Source organism: Lycorma delicatula, chromosome 4, assembly GCF_047948215.1.
Source record: "Lycorma delicatula isolate Av1 chromosome 4, ASM4794821v1, whole genome shotgun sequence".
NCBI lineage: Eukaryota > Metazoa > Arthropoda > Insecta > Hemiptera > Fulgoridae > Lycorma > Lycorma delicatula.
Window position 1 is genome coordinate 97020744 of NC_134458.1, and position 15678 is coordinate 97036421.

Consider the following 15678-nt stretch of genomic DNA (forward strand, 5'->3'; position numbering starts at 1 on the left):
AATCTACTACATGATGACGGTGTGTCTGTGTGTAATGAAATCAATTCCTGTTCAAAATTAGAATTAGATATTAATTTATTTTTTTACATCTTAGGTATGAATAAGTTTATAGATTTGACATTGAAAGAGTTAAAGAGAACAAAAGTTCTTTGCAAATTCATAATCTCAGTGCTGTCTTGTTTAACAGCTTCTCTAACTCCTTGACCAGACCCTTTTTGTACATTGCACATATTAAGTTTTATTATGTTTTTTAACGTCGTAATTTTAATTTTTAAATCAGTTTTAAAATATTTTGTGTTTCTTTAATAATGGATTTGTTCTGGTTTCAATATGGGTGCTGAAACTCCTTCCAATTACTTGTCCATTATGTAATCATTTATTTATAATACATTTAACAGGACATTGCTTAATAGACATGATGTTACATACACCTGACTGCTAACATACTGCAAAAATGGTTACTTTTAAAATTAAAAAAAAAAAACTGACATGGTTGTTTTTTTATAAGTCAGTTAATAAAATATCTAAATAAAAATCTGATAAAATAGTTTGCTTTTGTCCAAGCAATGTACAGTAGTAAATAATTCCTGCTAGAAAATGATTAGCTAAATACTGTTTTGTGAGCAACACAACAATTTGTGGTGAATAATATCATATGATGGTTACAGTACTTATTCCTCTCTGTAGCTGTTATAATAGTATTTATTTTAAAAGAATTATTAATTACCAAATTATTACGATTCATTTTTCATAGTTGTTGGTTAGTTAAGGTGATTATAATATCTGAGTAATTGTAATTTAATTAGAAATTGTTTTTCACATAAACTGTATTATTTTGAGATTAAATGCTTTCTATTTCCGTTTTATGGAATTATTGAATTTAAAACAACAATATATTTCTGAATAGAACCGATTTCAATATAACAATATTTTTTCCAGATCCATAAAATATTATGTAGGGGTTGATTGAAGTAAGTTTGTTATTTGTGTGTATACATTAATTGATTAATTTTATAAGATGAACTAAGTATACAAGGTGTCTGTAAAATATCTTTAAAAACAAATTCATAAAAATGTATTACATTTCTTACAATTATTCGGCCAGAATAAAGTACCTTGAAGTTTTTTCCTGATATACAAAAATCACAAGCATCCAACATGTTTTTCATCAGTAGAACATACAATGTTTAACTGGTATTAACTCTTGCTGAGTATGACTTATCTTATCAGGACTGTATTGGCAAATGTAATGTTTATCTTCAAATCTTGAATGTTAGTTTTTTGAGAGTTCTATAAGTGATCTTTGATAAATCCCCTCATGAAGAAATTACAGAGTAAAAACGAGGCTATGGGACCACCACTACCACTGATTAGGAAATTTGTTCAGAAATTCATGTCTCATTAAAGCCGAATTTGACAGGGTGCCATCTTGCTAGAATATGCTATCAAGCTGTAATTCTTATAGTGGAGGATATGCAAAGTTTTCCAACATGTGGCTTTTAATAAAAGACAAATGGTCCGTACATTCTGTCAACTGACATGTAACACACACTTAACTTTTAGATTATCTGACTTATGTGCTTAATAGTGAAGTGCAGATTTTCCAAGCCCCAAACTATGACATTTTGTATGATTACATTCCCTGAAGTATGAAAATTAGTTAATCAGAGAAATTCATTTTATAAAGAAAATTGTTATTATTTTCCAATCTAACATGGTGAATATAAAATTTCTACAAATAATACAATCATCTTATGTGATTTCCTTTGCTTACAGTCTGAAGTTAGTAAGAGTACATTTTTAAATGTTTCCACACCAGTTAATGAACAATCTAACAAGGAATGTTTAACTGGTTTTTACATTGATTATGTAGGCTATGAAGAAAACACTTGCAATTGTAACCTTTCCAACCTCTAACTTGCAACCTATAACATTTCCGTTGTTCAATTTTCTCATAGCTGTAAAAATCTGTTTTACCAAATGCAAATGCTAGTCCATTACAGCTATAGTGATGGATCTATTAAATCTATTTCTAAGCTTGCTTCTAATCACAGTATCAGATGTAATTTCTGTAAACCATTTTCACTAGGCCTTCTCTTAAGGATTCAGACTTCTGAATGAAATAAGCATAACTTCTAATTCTGCCACCAGGCTTCATGTACCAAATGTATATAACTACTAAGAACACCATCTGTGAAACTTTCTAAATTGTCCTTTTAATTTAAAAGTACAAACATTTGTAACCAAAAAAATGTTATATGCAAATGATTTTTATAAACTCTGAATTCAGTGACAGCAGTAGCTGAAGATGATTATAAATACAAGTGAAAACATCTTGTAGTAAGTTTTTTAAAAGCATTTTATTATAAAATTTGTTGCAGACATTTATATTTTTGATTGAACATCATTGACAGCTGTCATGGACAGAAGCATAGCAAACTTCTTTTCAATAAAATTGCAATTTATTAAAGATCTTCATCTTTATACAACAGTGGATTCAGATTTATTTTTAAATTTACGTAATGTGGTAGAAAGGAAATTTATTATATTTCATTTTTTGTTAATGAGTAATTTTAGTAATCTTACAGTTGTGATGCAAAAGTAGAAGCCTTATTTATTTCTAAAATAATTTTTTTTTGCACTTGGCTTATAAAATTATCTGCTAATGACACTTGTACACAGAAAAATAGTTATCAACAAATATTTCTTATAACTAAAAAAGTTCTACATTATAAGGAATTTCAATTTTGTGGACTAATAAGCTGTATTTCTGAAAGATTGCTTCTGTGATTGCATCTTACTCAGTGAAACACAGAACTGAGAGTTACTCAGAGTTGTCTCAGCCGTGAGCTAATGATTAAATATATTAATTGTGTATGATATTTTAAAATAATTTGGCAGTAATAAAGGTTGTATTTTGATTTTATATTATTATTTCACAGATATAAATTCAGCCGTGGAGGAAATTAGTTCTGTTCATAAAAAAGATATAAAAATATTGAAATGGAAACTTATATTTGATTGGTTGGTGCCTGATAACATTTTAGATATGGATGACACCTTTTTAGTAGATCAGTTGTCTGGTAGTCAACTTCACCTTAATCATTTGAAAAAAGATGCCGACAATTTTGATGGCAATGTCATAAGGTCTGTTTTAAAATCTTTATATTATTTCATTGTAATAATTTTACATTTACTGCTTGACTCATTACCTTTTGTGTATCGGGGTATATAGAGATATATTTCTTGCACTTCCTATGTGAGAGTTTAACACAGTCCTGAGGCTAAGGTGGATAGATTATTTTTTAATACGTTAGCTCCTCGATAACTCTCCTGGTCACCATTCTTTTGTTGGGTTCTAATCAGTAACTACATCCTGATCAAGTGATCCAGGGATATAAGAAGTAACAGGTATAATCACTAAATGTACAAGGGATGTGGTCCCTACAGGCTATAGTCTAGTAAAACAGCAATAAATATCCAGAAACACATGGAATATAATGCTAATTAATTGAATTGTTATTCCCTAAAAATGATTCTTGTTAATTTAGGGAGGATTGTAAATTGTTATTAATAAAGTTAAAAAAAAGATTGTCTGTAAATACTAATTAAAATAAAAACATGATTTTAATAATATTAACTACTTCAACAAGCTGTTTGCCTGTAAATGCTCTCCAGGGAACTAAACAGATAAGAGCAACAACTCGCAGATATCAGGGATGAATTTTCTCTTTTTAAACAGAGTTCAAAATCAACAAAACATTCAGTTAAGATTTGTTAAAATTTGTCATGGTGAAAAAATCAAATTACATAAATCAGAAGATAAAAAATTGAAACATCTTTGTATCCAATAATTAGATCTCAAATAAATTAATTGGTGACTATTCCTTTTCATTCTAGCTTTTGCTCTTGTGTTTTAATTATTATCTAAAGGAATTATATTTATTTTTTATACTTCCATATGGAAAGAAGAGACTGGATTCTTTTTTATTTTTAATAAAACAGTAAAAAAATCAAGGTCAATATTCAATCTGTCTAAAGAATTTCCACAGATAGGATGATAATTCAATCATAATAAAAAGTCCCCAAAATCCGTGGTTGTCTTATAGGATAGATACAAAAAAAAATTAGATTGAAATTTATATAAATTGAAACACATGACAAAACCTACAATGAAACTACAACATAACAGTGATAAAGGAGGCTTTTCCTTTATGTGTGCAACCACCAACTGCGACTGATTTTGAAAATTATTACAACTTATCAAAAAATCTATTATTATTTAAATATGCTATATGATAATACATTACATTGAAATAGTAAAACAATACTAATACAAAATAAATATTAAAAGTTATGTTTACTGAGCTGCTGAGGAAAAAACAGACAAATCGTAATTTTTTACTAGAACAGAGTAGGGTATGTTCACAAAATAGAATAGCCCATACAATGCTTTTTTGAAAAGGTCATTACCCGAATCAATGCGGATAGGACATAATATACAGTATTATCATCCAGATGACGATCACCGATCTAAATTAATTTCATAGACCATTGATAGTTTGGGAGAGGTCATCTTATAGGACAGAAATGCTAAAGCTATAAAACTTAGACAAACATTTATACCTCGTCTTATCTGCTGAAATACACAGTATTCATAAAATTTCCTTTTGTATTTTAATCAAAGAATTCGAGGCTGAAGAGAAAATCCAGCTTCATCTTGTAGTACCACAACAAACAATTGATTGAAATAATGTAAAATAAAAGATAAGCATATAAAAAAAGATAGTCGTTCTGCCTAAAAACTAAAGCAAAACTAATCAGTGGGGGAAATAGTCTCCTTTTATATTTTTTTGTTTTTTTTTCATTCCGTAGGATATCACACTTAATAACAGTTATGATATACATATAAGAAGGCTGATTACAAAATCAGTGTCTAATTTATAATGATTAAAAATAACCTATTCTATGCTATACGATTATTAAATCTTATGGTTAGATTAGTAAATGCAGTTTACATATCAGTATTTTAAAATAATTCCAGTACAGTATATGAATTTGTTTAATTAATTAATAGTAAAGAATGTTTTTTGTCAGTAACTAAACATATAATAATAGTTATTAATTTCATTACAATTTTAACTGTAATGATATAAAAATTATTATGAAAAAACTACGATAACATCACCAAAATGTTGATCCAGAAGTCTGCGAATGGGATTCAGGTAAAGAAGTTTTTATTATAATAAACTTCAAATATATTTATTAAAATAATAAAATATTACATTAATAAAATTTAAGATGAAGATGCTAGGTGGCTTCACAACTGTTTTATAATAATAAAGGTGATAGCTAGTTATAAATTATTAAATTCTGTTTTAGTTTAGTACTGCACTATTTTTCATTGTTGTGTTCAATATATTTAGGGCATGTTATGTGCTATCAACAGAAGACCAAGAAACAGCTTGTAATAATCTTACTGGGATTGCATTCTGTGGCGATAATAATAGATGGGTTGACAGGGAGCCAGACTATTCAGCTCGGTTAAGAGCACTTCAGTGTCTTGTTAGAATTGCAACTCCAGAATATATCCTTGAATTAACTGGCAGAAATGAGACTGAGATAAGGTAATTAGTTTTTGTGTAAATTTTACTGAATTTTTTCTAATTTATAATAAGCTGGTTATATAACAGTTGAATAAATAACTGTTTTGACTATTAAATAATAAGCATCTGTTCAGGATTCCCATTCTAAATTCATGACACAAATTACAATTACTGTATAAGTCCAGTGATCACCTTTGCTGTTTCTTTCATTTTACCATAATTTATCTTTTTTTTTCATGAGCTTATAAAGAGTTATGCATGAGGAGGCATAACTACATTAAATGATCGGCTGAAATGAATAGCTGGGGTGAAGGCAGGTTTACAGAGAAAAGAGATTTATGGGTGGGCTGGTCTCCAAACGTGTTGGTCAGAGCTGGAGTTAGAGTTATCTGGATAGTTAGAACTACTGCAGAGGTGCCTGATCTTGATAACCAGTTAAAAATTGTTAATTTTCCAACCTCAAAGATGGCAGATCTGTTAGGCTGACTGCTATGAATAGGGCCAGTTCCTCCTAATAAAAAAAACATTTCAAGGTAGATTATATACATCTCAGCCATTGCCATTTGCATGTATGGAAAGGACTTCAACTTATCAGTGTACGCTCCTAACAGCCTAATCGATGATCATGGAATCGCAGCATGCGGCTACTCATATAATGTTTGTTAAATGTCAGTTTATTTTCCTCATTCTCATAGTTTCTTGTTAAATGTCATAGTTACTGCTAATGCTAATCTTTGTTGTTATATGTAAATACAGTATGTTCATTTCATTTGTTAGATCATTATCAGTCAGTAACATGTACACAAGTTACTTCTGCTTTTTCACATTAAAATTATTTTGAAACTCAATTTTCATTTATCACAGGACTTTGATAAACTAGACTCAACAGGAAGCTATACGTCTGTAAACTAAATAATAGTTATTGGGAGGCGATAATTGCATTCCAAAGTTAAATGTGAAAACCGGGTATATTTTTACAATTTTAAGATTTCAGTTTCTATTTAAACTGAGCGATCTCTAGAGATTATTTTCAACAGACTAGTGAATCCTTTGTTAAATACTCCAGACAAATGTAGATTTTATAAATGTAATTACTACCCAAACAACACTGATAAAGACATAAATAAATCCTAGTCAACAAGGTATGAATCTGTAATGATATTATCAGAAGTATCAATTAATCATCACTTTAGTATTTCCTATTATGTTATCTTGAAGTCATAGCTTTTCAACTTCAGTTGGTGATAAGTAAAAACAATTTTACACAATCAAACGATAATATAATATTCAGAATCAAAAATGAAGTATTTATTTTGGTGTCGTTAATTCTGTACATCTATATTTTGAAATCTGTACATGCATTTAACAGTCTTTTTGCGTGTTTCATTGTTTTTTGTTTTTTTTTGTTAGTATAATATTTCATTTATAATAATGTACTGTATTCTACTATACTTTCAAACTTTTCTTTTATAAGAATACAAATTGTATACTTCCTTTAGATGGTTTATCTTAACATAAATTTAATGGTAAATATAAATCATACAAATTATCTTTTGTTATTTTAGTATTCGAGGGTCATTTAGAAAGTTCTTGGCCTGACAAGGAAAACAAGAATTTTCAGAAATTTAGTTTTATTTTTCAATGAAGTCATCTTGCAATTCTATACATTTAGACCAACTCTTCAATACCCAGAGTACAATGTGATCTGTTAAACTCTGCAAAATAAGCAGTTTTCTCAACCTTGATCTCATTTGAAATGTATCTTTGATCAGCAAGCCATTTCTGCAGGTTTGGGAAGAGGAAATAATTGGTGGGAGCTAAATACAGTGCATGTAGAAGCACTTCAAAAGGTAGGTCATGAAGTTTAATTTCACGGAAACAACCCCAGTCGTGTGAGCAGGTACATTATCAAGGTGGAAGAGCACTTTCTTTGCTAGGTGTGGATGTTTAACCTGAATAGTACAGGTTGGCGCACAGAATGATCCAACATTTGTTTTGGCAGTAATTGTTAAGGTTAATAATTATTAATGTGTTTTATGTTGACAGAAGTGACAGCAGTTCATGAATATTAGTTTTTTTCTGTTTCCGAGTGCACTGTTCCAAGATGTTTGACAAAGGAGGACTGACCATTGAACAGCGCATAAAGACTGTTGTTTTTTAATGAAATGAGAAGTGTGGTGTGCTTACACAATGACAGTTTCATGCACATTTTCAAACTGCGTGGTTGCCCACATTTAAAACAATACGTAGACTTTATGAAAAATTTAATAGTTATGGTTCAGTATTTGAGAGTAAGTGCAAACGGATTGCCAATGTTCATTCAAAGAATGTCGAAGGTGTCAGAGCAGTGTTGCTGAGGAGCCTGGGCAAATCAAGTAAAGCAGCAGCTTAACTTGGGATTTCTAGGCGATCTGTGCAGTGAATTTTAAAAACTTATTTGCATTTGTATCCTGTACAAAATTAATAGTTGACAACAAACATCAAAGAATGGCATTCACTGAAGAGGCTGTGAACCAAGACATATTGTTGAACAGTGTTAGGTTTTCAGATGAGGCACATTTACACCTAGACAGGGTTGTTAATAAACAAAACATGCGTTTTTGGACTTGCAAAAATTCACATGTGCTTTATGAAAAGGTGCATCATGCCCAAAGAATTACAGTACAGGCCACTTTCTCAAGTCATGGAGTAATAGGGCCATTCTTTTTTTTTACAGTGAACGTTATCTAAACATGCTGCATAATAATTTTTTCTCAGCTTCTTGCAAAAGGGTTTCAATTAGAAAACAAGTAGTTCATGCAGGATGGAGCCAGAACACACCACAGCTAATTTTGTTTTAGACACGCAAATGTCATTTCAAACCCATTTCCTAATTGTTTTGCGTGTGGACAGAACTGTCCCCCCCCCCCTCCGAATAGTTCTGATTTAAGCCATGTGATTATTTTCTTTGAGGATTTCTAAAGGAAAAGAGAGAAAAAAATTTCTAAAAGAACATCCTCGTCCCCGACGAGGATGTTCCATTACTGTCCGTCGACAGTAATGGAACTGCAAATGCTGATCATTGAGGAGTGCGACGAGATAACTGAGGATATGTGTAGTCGAGTTACTAACAACATAGGAATTCGTGTTGAAGTTGCTAGGCTTGATGATGGTGGTCATGTTGTACATATGATAAGCAGAACATAATCTGCAGGTATATAGTAAAAAACATGTATTTTATTTTTCTGTACTGCAATTCAAACAAATATTTTTTAACAAAACCAAAAGTTGGATCATTTCATGCACCACTCTGCACTTGGCAATTGGTCCAGAACTGAAGGGTAATACTACGTAGCGTTGGTCCTGCTTTTTTCCAGGTAATCTATGAGCACTACACAAGAATCCCCAAAAAACCATAGTCATGACTTTACCTGCCTATGGAACTGTTTTTGAATTCTTTGGCACACTTTCAGCTGTTCCCACTGTTTGGTCTTTTGACATGTAGAGGTGAATCCATATATCATCTACTGTTATAAAACATTGAAGAAACTCAGTGGAAACATGTTTAAATAAATGTAAACACCCTTCAGAAGTGATCAGTCAAATGTGTTTTTGGTCAACTTTCATCCATCAAGCTGAAATCTTTTTCTTACAAAAGAATTGTGTAAAATGTGGATACAATCTATGGAGACTTTTGCAATGTCAGGAAGTTGCATATCTTCAGTCAGTAATCATTTAATGTAGCATTGTGAATTTTTGCGGTGGTTTCATTGGTTGTAGCAGTTTTTGGTGTCCCAAGTGTTTATCATCTTCAATGGATGTACGACCACATTTAAATTCAGCAGCACACTTTTTTACCACCAAAAAAGATGGGGAAGAATGTTTTAAAGTACTTTATAACCGCTTGAACTTTAATTTTATTCAATTTTCAGAAAATAGCTTAATTGATTTACTCAATCGCCACAAACAAGCAACTGAACACATGCATATGAAACTTTGCTGCACACCATCTAATGGATCATACTTGACAAATGTCATAATAACCTAGTCTTACTTGTGCTACCTCTATGGAGTATTCCATTTTAATTTAACAAATTTTCAAAAATTTTATTGCATCACTATTTTTGATTTTGATGATATTTGGTATATGATAACTACCCACCTTGTAGTGGCCAAAAAACATAATTTTTATTTTAAAATTTTTTTCTTTAGTACTAGACTATTTTCTAACTTGCCAACAGGTAAAACCAGCCATTTTCGTCACTTTTTCCATGAGCTGTAGCATTCTTATTTTACATCATACAAAGGTCAAAAAGGACTTTTTGGAAAGAGTAAAGATGGAATTTCATCTTCGTTTACTCTAAATTCATTTTGTTACATAACTAAATCTTGTAATGTTTACTAAAGTTATGTTTATAAATTTTTTTTTCAAATTTTGGGCCCAAAATAAATAATGAAGGGCTTAGGGTAACAGGCCTGTTTTTTACCTTTTAACTCTTTGGTAACAGTATTACTGATAAAAAAAAACGACTATTACAGAGAATCCATTAAAAAAAATGACCACAAAATCATAAGATTTTGAAAATGTCTCATTTCCAAAACCTCTATGTGGGACAGATGGCAAAAATCTGAAAATTTTACAGCAGTAAGTACTTTTTATGTACTTTAAAACCATATAAAATTTATTTTGTTACTCAAAGGGGTTGACAAGTAATGAAACCATCAAAACCACTATAAACACCGTTCCTTCTAACCGTGAGCAACGTATCCAAAAAATTCTCAGCATGTATTTTTTCAGATAATAATGTAGGCCTACTGTACAAAAAAATTTTGATATGTCTATAATGAGATAGCTTATATTCTAGATTGATAGTTTGTTACTTAAAGTATGACTCATATACACAAACTCATGTTTAAACACTAAAATGAATAGACATGCATGGACATGAATGTTTGCGTATTCATGAATGTAAACATTGTAGAATTACTGTTTTGATTTCAATGTGATATGTTGTATTTTTGCTAGTGCTAATACTCTGGTTAGGTTGTATACACTTGTTTATATTATTAGCAGTGAACTTCTCTTTTATGTGATTTCTTTTATTTTTAATTTTATTAATTAGAGAAATTTTTATTTTAGCTGTAGAGAAACTGGGATAAGACAGAGTGAGGTGCAATTGGTAGTTTTATAATTTATTCTAACTATATTGTTATTGTAAGAACTCTTGCATTTTATAAAAATGGATTATGGAGTGTTCAATTGGCATTCATACTGAAACAGTATGTCACAAATTGACTTAGAATAGATCTTCAGCATTGCACGATATTTTAGAGTTTACTGAACAGCAAATAATACTGATATCTTTAAGAAGTGGATGTACTGAAACCAAAAATATCAGTATTTTTCATAAAACTGAATATTTAGATAAGTATTTTTATATTAATGAGAAAAGTTGCTCTGACCCATTTAGTTGTCACACTAAACCAGTTAAGAAATCTCTTCAAAAAATATCTTTGACACTTTCAACAAGCAATCTAAATTTAAAATTAATTCCAGGCAGAATTAATTTTGAACTGTACAAAATGCTTAAACAAAAAACAAAAACCACAAGATGAAGCAAACTGGAATGTCAAGATATATTTAAGCCTCAGTGTGTTATGGTCAAATCGGTAAATAAAGCTTGTTCAGCACTTGGCATTTCCCCCATTAAGGTTCAGCAATTATTGAGCAGTGCAAACAAACAAAGTTTTAGAAAATAAAGTTACAAAAATAGCCAAGTCAGTTACCAGTAAATTAAACGATTCCTTTGATTTAAATATTTCTGCAGAAGAAACCAGTTTAGTACCACAAAATTATGCTGATTTAGGTAGGAAATATGAAGAATTAATCATTAAAATAAAGGTAAAATGAAAACAGTTACATCAACCCAGAAAAAAATGAATATTTTAAGTTTATTACCAAGCAGCTGGAGCATTCAGAAAATTCAAATTGAGTTTAATGTTAGTCAGTATTTAGCCTGTCAATCCAAACAATTAGTTAAGACAAGTGGAATTTTGCCACAAATCGGAAAAAAGAAACTCAGTCATGTAATTGATGAAAATGTTATTAAATGTGTCCAACATTTTTACCAGAATGATGAGCACAGTCAAATGATGCCAGGCAAGAAGGATTGTGTCTTTGTAAGACAAGCTGACGGGAAGATAATTAATATTCAAAAAAGGCTTATCTTATATAACTTGAAAGAATTGCACACAGCCTTCAAAGAAAGACATAATTTAAAAATTGGTTTTTCAAAATTTGTTGATTTAAGACCTAAATTTTGTGTTCTGGCTGGTGGATCAGGTACTCACTCTGTGTACGTCACCCACCAAAATGTAAAACTCATGTTATCTGCTCTAAAAATGAAATTGATTATAGAATTCTCCTTCCAATCATGGTGTGTGATATAGAAAATGAAATGTGCATGCTGTCAACAGTGTGAAAAATGTCCAGGCACTAATGAATTGCTCAAATTACTAAAAGAGAGCAGAGATGATTTTAATTCTGAAATTGTCTTCAAACAGTGGGTTTTTGTTGACTGTTGTGAACTAACTACTCAAATTCTTCCATTTCAAGTGTATGTAGATAAACTTACTGAAAATTTAACTAACCTAAAAAGGCATCATTTTGTTGCAAAGAAGCAAGCTAATTTCCTCAACATTAAAAAGGAAAACTTGGGTGAATGTATTGTAATGGGAGATTTCTCCCAAAATTTCCTTTTGTGATACAGGATGAAGTCCAGTCATATCACTGGTCAAAAACTTATGCCACAGTACAACCATTTCTTATATTTTAAAAAAGAAGGAAAATTACAAAGCCAAAGCTACTGTGTTATAAATTAGTAATTGAAGCTTAATACTACATCATTCTTCTGCTTCCAAAAGCAAGTTATAAATAAAGTAAAAACACTGTTACCACAAGTTAAACAATTTTTTTATTTTTCTGATGGCTAGTATAAAAACAAAAAAAAATTCATAAATTTGTGTTACCATCAAAATTTTGAAATCGCAGCTGAATGGCATTTTTTTGCCTCATACCATGGAAATGGACCATGTGATGGTATTGGTGGAACTGTAAAAAGGACTGATTAAAGCAAGCCTATCAGGTAATCACAACAGTCCCAGAAACAAGAACCTTTCACAGTTATGTTCCAGCAAGTCAAAAATGTATTCTGAAAGTCCAGGTGACCTCTGAATCAGGAACATTTACATTAGTATCGGTACACAAGGACATTAGTGTTTCTGATTGCTTTATAGATTTACCAAAGCCAAAATGTAAAAATTATGTCTGCGCGTATATGATGATAAGTGATGGTTAGGTGAAGTCATTGAAATCAAAATACATGAAAATGAAGAGGAATATTTAATACACTTTTTCCATCTGCAGGGTCCTGGTACTTCATTCAAGAAATCATTGAGGGATAATCAAACATCGGTTCAACTGGAAATTATTTTAAAGATTCTCACGCCTTCAAAGGTTTTTCTATAAACTACTAGAAGAGGACAAACATTACACCTAATAAGAATGAGGATCTATCAATTCTACTTAGTAAAAAAATGGCAGGAGCACTAAGTTATGTTAGTTAAGTTTGTTATCAAAAAGTGCAAGATTTATTCTTAACTTATATTGGGAGGAGTAAAATAAGGTAAAAGTAAACTGAACAGCTTGTTAATCATTTTGTAATCATTCCGTGATTGACTATTTATTTATTAATTATCAATTTATTCATTCTAATGAATTTAGTTGTAATTTTTATAATCTGAAAAAATTACATAAGATCAGTATTTTTGGATACGTTTACAGTTAGAAGGAACAGCATTTTCTAATGGTCTTGACTTCATTACTTGTAAAACCCCTTTGATTACCAAAATAAATTGTATATGGTTTTAAAGTACTTACTGCTGTAGACATTTCAGATTTTGGCCACCTGTCCCACATGTGGTTTTTGGCCTCCACAAATGAGACATTTTTAAGATTTGGCAACCATTTTTTTTCATGAAGGACTCTCGGTAATAGTCCAGTTTTTTTATAAGTACTACTAGTACCTAAGAGTTAAAAGGTAAAAAACAGGCCCGTTACCCAAAGCCCTTCATTATTTATTTTGAGCCCAAAATTTGAAAAAAACAACTTGTAAGTGTAACTTCAGAAAACATTACAAGATTTGGTTATGTAACAAAATGAATTTAGAGCACATAAAGATGAAATTCCATTTTTACTCTTTCCAAAAAGCCCTTTTTGACCTCTGTATGATGTAAAATAAGAATGCTACATACAGTTCATGGAAAATGTGATGAAAATGGCTGTTTTTAACTGTTGGCGAGTTAAGAAAATAGTCTATTATTCAAGAAAAAAATTTTTCAAAAATATAAAAAACCACTACAAGGTGGGTAGTTATCATATACCAAATATCATCAAAATCAAAAATAGTGATGCACTGAATTAAAATGGAATATCCCTTATTTCAGGGTTAGAACTTTTCAAACAATCCTTGTATTCTCATTTACTCTAAACTGAATGTTGATTTTTATTTATTTTTTTTTTATAGAGAATTGATGCAGAATCTATGGTTCACATCCCGACTGGAACAGTATGGCTTGTTGTGGTCAATTGAATCATTTCATGCTTATGACAAAGAGACTCTTGTTAAACAGTTGGTGGAAAATTTATCATCAGAGTATATTGTTAAATTAACTGTTGGCTTATGTTTTGTATATAATATTTATAATCCTGATGTTTGGAATATTATTATCAGATTCATGGTGGATTCAAAAATGGTACATTAATATTTTACTTTCATTTTGTATGTATTAAAAAAAACAGGTTGATAAATGCCCTAGAACTCTTGTATAATTTTTCCTCTGATGGAAAAAAACTGCAATTTCATTGAAGTATAAGAACAAAGTAAAAATATTACTTGTAATATACATTTTATTCATAATTTCCTTCAAGAATCTTAATGAATTTGTGGCTATTTTTATAATCCTTTTGTTCAGTAAATTGAATAAAAACTAAAAGTTAGCTGTTACTATGACTTATTGACTTCCTTAGACTAAGTTAACAGCACCATAGTGATGCTTAGCATATTATTCATTCTTGTGTTAATTGTTTTTAACTTCAGGTTTTTTTTTAAACTAGCATATAAGTAAATGGGAATATTTTTCTATAGGTAGGGTTATTTACATGACTATTTTATAGGTAGAGTTACTGAACAGCAATTTCCCATCCATATGAAAAAATATATCAATTTTTTTTAAGTTTTACATCAATAAAATATGTTTCTTTATCATGCTTGATATGAAATTAATATGTAATTATAAAATTAAAATACAGGATTATCTTGATATTATTATAATTTCACTAATAACAAATCTACATTTTTCAATATTGTGTTTTCTGTACAATTTAAAAATTATTAAGATCATTTAAATTGAATTAACATGCAGAAGTAGAAAAATATTTTTCTCAAATTTTTATTATGTATCACTCAAAAACATTTCATAACAAGAAAGTTCTACAATTACATATATTTATTTTAATTCATGATTTTAAAAAAATATATTAAAAATTATTATTATTGTTTTCAGGAGAAACTGTTGAAAGAAATACTTCCAGAATTAAAAGTGGATTGGTCTAAACTAGATGCTTCAGTTTGTGTGGCAGCATGGAACTATTTAATAACATCAATGGTCTCCCAAGGTTCTTATTCTTTATGATTTGTTTGTTATAAAGTTTACTTTTTTAAAACTTCTATTAATTGTCTCAGAAATAATACAAGTTAGGATGTCTTTATTTTTTTATTTTGTTTATAGATATGTTGATATAAAAATGCTTGCTTTGTTATGATTTATAATAGCCAATGGACACTCCAAATACTTTGAAGTCTACTGTACAGTCCATGTGTTCTCACTGAATTATTGCTCTGAAGACCAAAATAAATTCCAGTAACTTTTGTTGGTAAAGTCGTTTAATAAATTTTTTTAATATACATTGCACCTTATTTTTAAACAAATTATAAGTTACTCTTCTCATGAGATCTATAAATCCCTTTAGATA

The 15678-nt window shown here is 29.9% G+C and overlaps 1 protein-coding gene across 1 annotated transcript in view; it reads left to right on the forward strand.

The window, feature by feature from the left end:
• Positions 1 to 15678, forward strand: part of rod (kinetochore component rough deal) — a 134828-nt gene that overhangs the window by 115251 nt on the left and 3899 nt on the right. The window contains exons 35-38 of the mRNA XM_075363717.1: positions 2943 to 3147; positions 5427 to 5627; positions 14171 to 14399; positions 15210 to 15321. Of these exons, the coding sequence (XP_075219832.1) occupies positions 2943 to 3147; positions 5427 to 5627; positions 14171 to 14399; positions 15210 to 15321 (747 nt within the window). The remainder of the gene's footprint in view (positions 1 to 2942; positions 3148 to 5426; positions 5628 to 14170; positions 14400 to 15209; positions 15322 to 15678) is intronic.